The sequence below is a fragment of the Ischnura elegans genome, chromosome 10 (genome assembly GCF_921293095.1).
Source record: "Ischnura elegans chromosome 10, ioIscEleg1.1, whole genome shotgun sequence".
Taxonomy (NCBI): Eukaryota; Metazoa; Arthropoda; class Insecta; order Odonata; family Coenagrionidae; genus Ischnura; species Ischnura elegans.
The window spans coordinates 42971108-42983192 of record NC_060255.1 but is presented as its reverse complement, the minus strand read 5'-3'; the positions used below and the strand labels follow the sequence as shown (position 1 = coordinate 42983192).

General features: G+C 40.7%; 1 protein-coding gene across 2 annotated transcripts in view; it reads left to right on the top strand.

Moving 5' to 3' along the window:
- Positions 1-2668: 2668 nt before the first annotated feature.
- LOC124166743 (hemicentin-1-like) overlaps positions 2669-12085 on the top strand; it is a 671962-nt gene continuing 662545 nt past the window's right edge. For both annotated transcript variants that reach the window (XM_046544415.1, XM_046544414.1), the window contains exon 1: positions 2669-6865. In XM_046544415.1, coding sequence (XP_046400371.1) covers positions 6631-6865 — 235 coding nt within the window. In that variant the 5' untranslated portion in view covers positions 2669-6630. The remainder of the gene's footprint in view (positions 6866-12085) is intronic.

Sequence of the window (12085 nt, the reverse complement as noted above, 5' to 3'; positions counted from 1 at the left end):
CAAAAAGGCCTTCTCTTGAAAGATTTATAGCCTTGTCGATAGTGGTTAGCTATGTACATACCTTAGTACTACGATATATTAGCTATAAATTGGCTCCGGCTCAGACGGTGGTTTCGCATTTTTGCGAGCACTTTCATTCACCTGTTTCATGAACTGATTGTTTGCTTATGAAAAAAACATCGCAACCTATTTTTTTATAGTAGCAATTTAAATTCTTAGGTGAGGAGAAATACATTCCTTATTTTTTCAGAAGCAAATCATTTGTAAATTTTCATATCATATAGATAGGTATTCATTTCAGAAAGTAGAGAACTTTAGGCGATATTTTTTCATGTAAACAATTAGTAAATAGGTGAATCTCGACGATTCTCCCTGCGAGTGATACAGTGTTTTCCCAATTTGTATCAATCTTAGTGAAAACACCGTTTCAACCTCTGCATAGATTTTACTCACCGTAACACCTTATTGTTCATTCTAAAATCTATTTGTAGCGTAATTTAGATATCCAAAAAATATTGACTTATATAATAACTAATATAATTATCTTTAATTGTTGATGATTATGGTATTTAAATGTGATATTTTCCCCTCTTCACGTGGTTATCGTGGGTAAATTAAGCTGTTAACACAAGCATGTTGAGCATCCATCGGAGTTTTTTTTACCTGTAATGACCGATAAAATTTTATATTGTTATATTTTCACGTTTATAATATGTACCTAATGTGTTTATTAAACTAAGCCTTTATATGTGCGCAAACAATGGTTTTAAACCAAACTGGGTTTAGGGTCTTTTCGTAGTATAACGAAATAATAAGAAATTGAAGACAAATGCTGCATACTGAGGTGTTACCTCATCGCCATAAGAAGTTCAAGTCAATTCCGTTCCCTTTTATAGTTTTTGCTAAAGTTGAGGTATTTCTCCGCAAAGATTTGAATTATCCGCAGCCATGCCCTATTTTTTTCTCACCATTTCTTCCGCATTCCACAATACCGGTTAACCGAGGGAATAGAGGAATTGTTTCTTCTGCATCTTCCAAAACCAAAAGGAATTAATGATTGCCCAACAAACTATTATCTCTTCAAAGGTATTGATTAATTACTCGGGCTGCAAAGAGTACCAGCGTGAAGACGGTATTCGTCTCGCCGGAACATCTGATTTTTCCATCTACTCTATTCCTAGCCTTCTTGGCTGTCTCTAGTGCGTTTCTAGATGATAAATTCAGGTAAAAATTTAGTCAGTTGTCAAAGTAATTTTAAGAGGAAGAGATGTGGTTAGGTAGGAATACGGATTTCGGGGTTCTGTGCCTAACTGTTTGATGTGAATCATAATTCCAAAGGTTTATTATTTTAATATTTTCGGTGGGCGGAGGTGAATAAAAAGATAAAGATTGGCTTTCAACTCTTGAAGGATAGGGGTGATGCGGAGGTCTTTGCGAATGCCTTTGTTTTGGATGAACCATGGTGCTGCTGCATTTTTTCGGATGAAGACGTTTTCGGTCTTCGGGATCTTCTGAAAATGAGTCATGGAGTCAACCAGAGAGGAGAGGCGTAGCTGATCAGCGGTTTGATATAGTTTTGTGCGAAGTTATTTTTTTATCATGGAGAATTCTGGTCGTTTCTAGAGCAGTGGGCAAAGGGCAGTGGCGGCTTTTGCTTTCGCTGTGGAGCTGGTAATGTGGTGGTTACAAATTAGTTTCATGTCCCGTTTAACTCCTAGGAGTTTTGTTTTTTTTCTTCTCGCTTGAGTCCGGTGTTCCCGTAGAATATAGAAACACCGACGCCGGCTTTTGTTCTACAGCTGATGGTCACGTGCACGCATTTATTCGGGTTTGCAGTACTAAAATCCACGTATCAGCCCTATCTTCGTATGAGTTGATTTGTCGCTGTAGACGTTCAGCCGTTGTTAAAGGGTTTGAACCACGAATATTTCAAAAGAGGATCCTCAAGTCGGCCTCTAAATGTGATGTCATCCCCCGCGCATGTAATTGAGCTTCCAAAAGTCGCCACTCGCATCACTGAAGGACAAATTGATCCGATTTTTGCGGGGAAATGAGGTATAATTAGCGGTTTTAACTGACATTTTTGTACAAGATAATGTGATGTATTAAATTCATTACTTTTAAATGCTATTCCTCGCATTTACAAACATAATTATGCAAAATATTCGAAAAAAAAGTGGATTGCATAGCATTCATCACCGCGCCGCGGACATTTTTGAAAACCGATTAAAATGCGAACGATGTGGCAATAGAAATCAGCCTTCTGTGGGATGGAATTGCGTCTCCTCTGTGCAGTCCCCGTGATTTGAGCCTTGGGCAATGAAGGTGGTTTCGCCGGCATAAAGGAAGGTGAAGTCGATATTATTAGGTATATCTCCCTTTTTGACAGCGCGCAAAAGAAATCCGAGAGCGTCTTTATGCCCGCTGCTTGCCATAGTCTGCATTGTCGCTCCCCGCATTGCCCTGGAATACATATCTCTCCGCCGTCGGCCGGGCGTCGCTACTTGTAGTGGAGCGAAGGGGCTGGAGGGGAGGTAAACCCCCGGCGCGGGAGTGGGGGGAGGTAGGGGAGGGCTCACTGAGAGTCGTCGTTGCCGCTGCGCGCCACCGCAGGTCCACCGGCGCTGGCATCGCCCTCCATCCCTTCTCCACCAGCGTCGTCAGTCACTAGCGGGCAGGCACGGCGGTAGCTTCATGTTGCTTACCCCTGCCCTACTTTCGCAACATCAGATTTTTGCCGGTTGGTGGGGTCAGCCCCCCACTTTTCCAAGTTTTCAGCAGCGCGTGAAATCGGCGGGTATTTTTTTTTATTAACGCCACCGATTAGACTATGAGTTGAACGATCTTATTGGTGGAAAGAAGAGGAGTTGCAGAAAAATTCGTGTGCTCACTGTGGATTTTATTATTTTTTTTATTCGTCCGTATGAAGTGACGATGGAGGAGTTTTTCTTGTGCAGTCTTCAAGAGACTCGATGAAGTTTTTTCTCGCCTGAAAATTAGCGGGGACAGAAGTGATTATGTTTTATTTGGCTCATTGAAATTGTGTGAACCTCCCCATTCGGCTTATTAACCCTGTGTTGTCATCAACGCCCAAGGATTAAAAAAAACAATAGCGATAAAGTTCTGTCCGCTAAACTGTGGATGTGAATTATTATGAAAGCAAATGGTATCGACAAAAACGTGCACCAAGGTGTTAACTTGACTATAGCTATGGATATCACAACGTATTGATACTGCAATTCCTGGTGTAAATTATTCGGACTTGATAAAATTGTGAGGGAATAGCCTTTGAAGAGACTCTGGATTTAAATTGCCCATGTGTATCTTTTACTGAAATTAGCCGCAAAAGAGTTTTTCCAGAATCCTTACACTGTAGCGCTGTAGATTATGCGCTAGTTTTGTGTGTCTTAGTCAACAAAATCATTAATTCTCTCGTCACTAGTTTAGCACATAGTTGCTAATTCCTCGTGTGTTTTTAAATTTATCACCATCACCTGGACGAGCAGTGATTCGAAATCCATTCCAGGAAGAGCTTTTAAAGGATTAATCAGTTTTCGAAGCACCCAGTTGAAACGTTCGGAATCTTCACGACCGGGGATTTTTAGTGGGCGTATTCTCGTGAAAAATTCAGACGAGGTTTCAGCTGTGCAGACGCTTTCCCCTTTGGATGCGTTTGAAACCACTGCTCCGCACTGTAAAATTGAGTGGTTCCATGAATCTCTAGACCTTAACGCAAATAGGCGTTACCTTTTCACGCCCGATGTTCAATTGAACTGCCGGAACATCCCCACAGTCAAACCCCTTCACCAAGAGGGAGTGGAATAATATTCTTCAGCTCGATTACTCCCTCAAACTCTTCAAAAACTCCTTTTTATCCATTCCGTGACCGGTCACCAAACGAAGAGGATATCGTGAGAGGATTTTCATTTCGCGAAATCGATCGTGAAGGTTAAGAAAAATATATATCCGAGGGATCCTCGCGACCATCGATCTCTCCGTTAAACTCGCATAAGGAAGAAAATAAAATAAATATGAAGGAGGATATCGTTTTATAGCTCATCTCGTGCAAGAGGGACAAGAATTGAATTTTTCTCCTTTCCACCCTTTTGCCACAACCCCGCGGCCTGGGGACAAGTTTGAAAGCCCTTTTGCGGCGTATAAGGGATTTGGGTGAATGCCGAAGGAACCGCAGGTGCCTCAAAAACTTCGCAAACGGGCTCATTAATTCGGTTTGAGGGACCGTCCTCTTTCTAGAAGGCATTCCTTTGCGAGTAGGAGTGGGTGTGTGTAGGATCTGATAGCTCCACCCTGTGCGTCTCGGCTTGAGCGTTTTGTGCGGGGCAATCTTGAAGTGTCACTCTTTTCCCTCCCAAGAGTTTGCGAGCGGGTTTCCCGAAATCCATCTGTTCTCCGGAGCTTTTCCCTGAATACGGAATCCGCGCCCGGGACCAGCCCCCTCGAGGAGCACCGCATTTGGGCAGCCTGTCGGGTGTGTCTTGCATCTAGACTACCAGAGTGACATCTCGAAGCTGTTGTGAGGGCTTCTTGAGTGTATCTCATTATATCCAGCTCAACAACTCAGCAAAACTCATCCCTTTACCCACCACTTGTCCAGTGTCCTTCTTGTGAAGTGGTTAAAATATCCTCTTCTCGACCCCTCGCTTAACCAACTGTGTGTTTCATCGGAATTGTGCGGTTGGAAGTTTTCCTGCTGTGAACCTCCTCAGCCACGAATCGCGTTTATGTATGAGAGGTTAACGGTCACGCCGAGCTGAGATCCCCGCCGAGAAATCTTGGCGTCGTAAAATACCCCGTTTCCAAGGAGAGTCGTGCGCTTGCCAATTCGGAAGAGAGATAAGGGATTCCTCTCCCTGGTGCGTCAAATGGGACCCTTATAGGAATTTGTCTCCGGACGTCGAGAAGGAATTTTGGCCGAATGTGTTGTGAGCACTGCGTCCGGACTTGTCTCTTCTCTTACATGCAAGGATAACCTTGGAGGACCTTTTTATCGTGACGCTTGGAGAATTATGTTGCCACGAAAAAAATAGTTTCTGTGGTCCGATTTTCTTGGAACGCATTTGAGGGAAAGAGTTCGAAATATTTTGACTTGTGGAGGTGGATTTTTTGGGAGGTTCAAGAGTGAAAAAATATACCACGAGCCCCAACTTCCCCGTTTTGAAGGGAGGTTCACTGAAGTGGACGTTTGGTGAAGCGAAAAAAGAAAGGGGGAGTATTTTCTTTTGAAATTTATGTCGGGGATCGTCTACGTGAAAGATAACAGGGGAGTCCCTCTGACGAGGCGGCTGAGGATGTTGAAATCCAAACAGGTGAAAAAATCTTTTCCACCCTCCACGTTCTAAACCACACTCAAACAAAAGACTCTCAACCATCCCCATCTCCAAGCCTTGTTGTCTTTTGCTTCCTACCCCCACAGATCGTCGGAGAATCGTTGGAAACACCCCTCATCCAAGTCTCAAGTTGGGTGTAAGGGAGGAACCGAGCCTCCATCTCTCCTCTTTCCACGCTTTGCGTATCCTCCACCCCCATTCAACCCTCTAGAAAACGTCTCTTGCAGCTCGAAGCTTCGAGGAGACAAAGGAAGAAGACGTCAATATTTTTTTTCTCCAACGAATCGTTTTATTTTAGTTCCTCGCCCTATCTTCTTTCATCTCTTTTTCACGATTTTTTTCGACCTTACCTCTCTCTTCCACTCCCTTCGCTTATGCGGAATCAAACATTTTCTCAGGTTACACCGGACTGGCATTTTTTTCTCTCCCCGAGAAAACCCTTTTCGTGGGAGAAAGATAAGGGATTTGAAGTGAATTTTGAAGGGTGAGAGCTAGGTTTTTCCCTCTGGCAACGGAAGGGTGAAAGGAAAGGGGAAAGAATATATCTACACCTAGTTCAATTCTGTGGAATCTGATGTGATTTTTTTTCTTGGCATTCCCTCTGACGTATTTTCCATGCCTGGCACATCGACGAGTGATGCAGTCTACGGCTTAACCTTCTCATAACCACCTCTATTTGTCCGTCCCTCAACGTCTGTCATTTAAATCTCCATCTTCACCCGACATAATTACATTTTCTCCCTAAAGAAGTGCTACGAAAAACTCACCTTCGAATTGATGAGGTCCTTGATAATGTTTTCCTTATTTACCCAATAAGTTATGCACTGTGAAGATAACAAAAAACGTGAAATGCTGTAAACCAACGCTCAAGATTGTTTGGACCGGGGAATACAGTGTGTTACAGTGTGTCTAGTTAGTAACGAAGACTAGGAAGTATTCTCAGTCTCTCTAACTTGTGTTTTCCTCGAGAAAAATCTCATCCTGGTTTGCAGGTTACCCCTAATTCTCTCCTGCGAAGTGTGACTATGTGACGGTGACCAAGGAAACTACAGAAAGAGCTTAGGAGTTCTTCTATAGTGTGACCATTGGAATGATCATTGGTGTGGCTCAGATGGAGCTCTCAATAAGGTTTTAGAAAGCCTCTTCTCACTTTCCACATAGAGTGCCCATCTTTCATAAGTCCAAACCTTGGTGCTCTCGACTATCGTGTTGTGTCTTTTCATCGTAAGAGGGAATCACCCTAACGCATCTCTGCTTGTAATGTGTCTGTAACGGATGAACCATGCAGGCGACCGGGCAAGTGAACCGTGTGATCATGGGTTTGGATCCCGCTCCGAAGGGTCGATGCGTTGCAGCTCAGGGTTCCGCGACACAGGGGCGGGCGCCAACGTGCCGCAGCCTACGGCGCCCCCGGAGGCTTCGGTCCACAATCCTTCCCCGGCTAAGGCTCTCCGTGACGCTGTTCCTAACGGCTTTGGGCTCTCCTGTATTCGCCTCAGCGGAACCATCGGCAGTAGGTGAGTCACCAAAACGATTTTTGACGTAACACGTACCTAAAAAAAGGGTTCGCATCCACCGTGCTTTTAAATGGGTTTACAGAAGTTGCCACAAGCGTCACTGACGGTCAATGTGATCCGAGTTTCACGGGGAAATAAGGTATTTAACTAGGTAGCCCGAGCGAAAATTTTGCCCTTCCATGATATCAGGGAAATTGTGTGATTGGTTTTTTAAGTGGAGAAGAATCTGTATCATAAAGTACTTTCTTTTTACTTCACGTATCTTGGGTTTGGTTATGGATTTAATGCGTTTTTTAGCCCTTTTTTGAAGTTAGGAATAAAAATTTTGGAGTTGATATACCTCGAGTGACTAATTGATATAGAAAAATCGAAACTCAAATGTCAAATGTGTGAAATTAATGGGTAAATATTGAAATTTGTGATTGAGATTGTATTCTTTGTCAACAGCCAGTGATGTAACGTTTGAAATGGTACCTCCTTTATCACTGTGGTGCAATATTAATGGAGCGCATGCGGAATGACAGAAAAAGACCTTTCTGTAATAATACATATGATTAGGTGTGTTAACCGAAATTTATATAAATGATGATATAATCTTTAAAATTAACCATACAATGCTTTTCCTCGCAATTGCAAATATTATACTGTAAAATATTGAAAAAAATGGATAGCATTGCACTCATTACATCACCGCGGACATTTTTGAAAGTCGATTGAAGTGCGACCGCAGTGGCAACAGCAATCAGCCTTTCACAGTATGGAATCTGGTCTCCTCTATTCAGTCCCCTTGATAAGTGCTCTGCGTACTTTGGACTAGATGATTACTTAGGTTGCAACAAGGATATAGTTTGATGGTTAAAGCAAATATCTGCAACTTAATTTCACGTAGTGATTTGCAATTGCAAGTGAAAGTGCGAGAATTTACGATTTAGTGTGATTTGTTCTGATACGTATGCTATCATGAGGTTTTTGCTATGCATCAACAAAAGACCTTCACAGAGGTCAGGTATTGTCTACAGAGCAACGTCTACTCAGGTTATTCTAACGAAACATGCTCATTATGGATGTAGGCATATTCCCATGCGCAGTTGAACGCCTCCAGTAATGCAACCTAGCGCCAAGCTGTCCGCAACTGCAACATGCAATAGGTCATGTAGTGAGCTAAATACCCCGGTGGCGTTTACCAAATTTCCATGGGTTTATATGCATGGAATTTCGGCACATAATTGAGTAAAAACCATTTTTATATAACCTGACTGGTGCATTCTCGGCTTTTTTATTCACTTCGGCTCTGCTATGGGTGCAGACCTGGGGCCCCATTGCATTGACGCTGAGAGTTGAAATTTTGTTGAGCATGACTTATCACCATGACACATCTTATCTTAGGCGTAGCTCAAGGTTTTGGAACGGAATTTTTTTGAAATTAGTTGGTGCAATGGGCAGAATTATGTCATATTCTTTGTCCAAAAAGACCGTAGTCATTGTCCGCATATTTTTGAATGGTGAATATTTTCCGGTTATGTGAGGAAATCAAACTGGCTTTGGAATGCTAGACTTTTCAGCCAAACTTCCTCATTTTCTGGGGGTTATTTGGTTAGGTGGTTCAACTTAAACAACAAATCGGGTGGTAGTCTTTCCATCTTCTACAGAAGATGTTGTCAATCTAACTACCGTGTTCGACGTGAGGATGTCTATCTGAACTGACTTGTGGACTCAGGCCGTGGCGCTATTATAACTCTTTTCTCACCAATGTCAACAACACGGGTTGACTGCCAAGAAGTGGTGGAGAAGACACTACTCTATTTTCTATCTTATTCCCAAACTGTGAAAATATTCAAATTTTTTGGGTATGGCATCAAAATTTGTGATCGATTTTGACTTTTTTGAGCTACCTGTTTTCATTTTTTAATCGGAAATGAAACAAAAATTAGCATAATATCTGGTGTTATTCTGACCGATTCGTACCACTCAAAACATCGAAAAATATGATGGTTAAGAGAATTAATCGGAGCCAGAAAAAATTTAGCCCATTTTAGTTTTTTGAGCTGGAATAGAATTAGCAAATGGATCACACTGGGAATTGATTTCCTGTAATTGTCTTAGCAATTTATATGCATTGCCGCTCATCAGTAAACCAAGCAATGGTCGGTTATTTTTCCTTAATCGAATTTTACAAATGATTAGAAGTAAGGGGTCTCCAACGCCTCATTTGCGATGTATAGACATTCTAGTCTGATTGATTTGATTTCTGTGAATCATTTCCATGCAAGTGCATGTTTATTTCACGTTTTGGAAAACTATACCAACACATATTAAGATAATGGAACTAGATAATTCCAATAGCTCTAATTCTCACCAAAGTTGGTGGTCAATGCATTACTCCATGGTTGAATATTATCAGGAATTATTTTTACTGTGCTACTGCATCTGTTTTCTTACTGTTTCTGTTAGTGTCACGTGACAAAGACTCAATAGAATAAAATTTCACATCCTAAATTATTTCCCACCACAGAGCTAATTTATCTAACTTGGTTAATTTTTTTGATCCTCTGTTTTTGTGAACGCACGGTGCAAATAATCGTGTGAATAATACAAGGATATATTTACTCATAATATTGTACTTTATTAATTATTGTTTACAAATTACATAAGTTGTGGCAAAGAATTTCCCAAATTACCCTATAAGAAAATGTGAAAAAGAAAGATTTAGCGGAACTGATTAGTCTAAAATGCTATAGTTAAATGCCATTTTCTGAGTGTAATGGTCCTATGATCAGTAGTCAATTTATTTACGTGACAGTGAAGTTATATAGCTGAAGAGGTGATACAAGAGGATAAAATATGAGGAGAATATATGCTTCGATACAAAAGATGAATTCGTACGGCCTCTTTCTCTTTGCTATTTGCCCTATTGTACCAGCGTTTCTTTCTTATTCTTCCTTATCTGTTACTAATTGACGTATTCATTGGCGAAATAAAGTTTTCGAGTTTCACAAAAAAGCCCTATACTGCTCGCACTTGGTAGAGATAACCCTAATGTCGGTAATGAACCACAGTCATCGCGACAGGGTGGTATTTATTCCTCCGCGAAGAGATAAGAATGAGTGAGCGTGGTCCGAAGTCCGAATCAAGTTCTTTCCCAGTGCGGATGGAGAATAAATGATGTGGCTCAGAGAGGGATTGTCATTTTCAGTATTGTTGGTTTTCATGTATGAGATTGAATTACCATTATTTAACAGTTGAAGCTGGTATTTTCATCGGGCGACTGGTGGGATGTCGAAGTATTTCTTTCCCGGGAGGCACTCAGCGCCGTCGCCGGCAAGGCAAGGATAGTCGTAGTGACGCAGTTTGGTATTTTCTCGACGAGCATGTCTCCATTTACTCTTTTACCGTTATTTATCTTCAAAAAATATGCTGCTGTTTCCCAATTTCTTACCCACTTCTCTTTACGATTTGAATTAAAATGAATAATATTCAATATATTGACCAGTATGTAAAGGCTTCGTGTGTTTTTGGTTGTACACTTTGCAAAAAAATAAAGTCACTCACTGCACGCTTTGTATGAAGGTAAATAGTCAATATCATGGTGATTAATACATGTTTAAATGCTTAGAGTCAAAAATAACGAAGCATTAATTTTACAGGAGGATATAGGGGTATCGCTCAAAACAGTAATGCCTACGCTGAATTTAGTTCCTAGTCATATGACGTGAATGCAATCACCAACGTTGCTTGAGCCTTTTATCCGACTAATTTTGTAACCTTTAGATTGAAGCAATGGTTATGAATCCAGACTATCCACAAATAATACGTTTTTATGTTTATGTTGGTGGATAAACATTCTTCACTCTGATGCGGACTGCATTAGAATGATGCGGTTGTTTTATCAATATAAATTTTTGTATGCCTTCATATCTTGGGGGAAGAAAAGATTTTATGGATATTTTAAGAAAACCATTGGTAAATGTCATGCCCAAGGCTGCTGGTATCATACCCTTGTGTTTACTCTCTTTGCTCTTATGTGTAGTTAAACTAAAATAGGAGGCTATTTAGTTCCACCGCCGGTTATTCAAGGCCAAAAGTGCGAGCATATGTGTGGAAAAAAAAACTTGTATGAAAATTTGCAGGAGATGCTCAGATGTTCTCGTATTTAGTTACGAATTTTTATTGCTAACTAGCAACCATTTGTAGATTTAATGTCAAACTGATTGATTTAGAGGGCGGTAGGTTAGACAATTCCTATAATTTCGGGCTGATTATGCCCGCAGGATTGTTTAGTATATGGAAATTGTAATATATTCCAGAGATTTGGGTCTGTATTTAAGTGTGTGTTAAATTACCTACAAATATGATGTATGGTAAGTTCTCAAGGTTATTTTTAAATCAAACATGTAGGGAATTCGCTTATTACTTCCGTTCTGTGGGTTTGTATGGAATTCATTCTAAGTCATTGGCTATCAGTGAATTTGCCTGGTTAACGTATAAAATTTGTCGTTGAATTTAAAAACTTTATTGAGTATAATAACACTGTTTTCGACATTGTATGCATTGTCTCCGTAGTACGTGCGCGTGTGGTTAATTAATGCTTCATTTACCGATGCATTGCAAAAAATATTTACTTGGGAATTAACAGTATAATGATAAGTGCTTATGATATTGATTTCTTCACTATCCAATCGGTCAAGAAAGAGTGAGATAAAAGTTTTTTCTTGATTGGAGGATTTTAGGTACTATCTGTTCATAGTTATTAGTCTTGGAGTACCTTGCTCAGAATTTAGCGGAACAAAAGTTGAGTTAGCATGATTCATCTTTCATCGTTTTGAAAGCAGGTGTTGCTGAGTCTCAAATGAGGTATTTTACTGGAATGCATTGCAATCTACCCATGCGTTTTAGAGAAGTCGCCTTCAACTCACATTGAACGAATTAATGAACACATTCGTCTCGCGACAGGAAATGTGAACATTTTCACATCGTACTAATAATGGGCTTTCCCGTTACATAAATCTGTGCTTAATCGAATGAATTCCATGGAGATAGTTACTGGAAAGCATGGTAATCGCATCAAACCCATTATCGCTTTTACCATTAACATGCAAGCCAAATGGAGGTATTCGTATCTCTTTATGTTTGAGCCCCTGAATTTTGTGAATCACTTCGGATATCTACGGCTATTTTACTTTAGGCGATTTTTTTGCTCTTAGAATCGAAATATAGCAATCG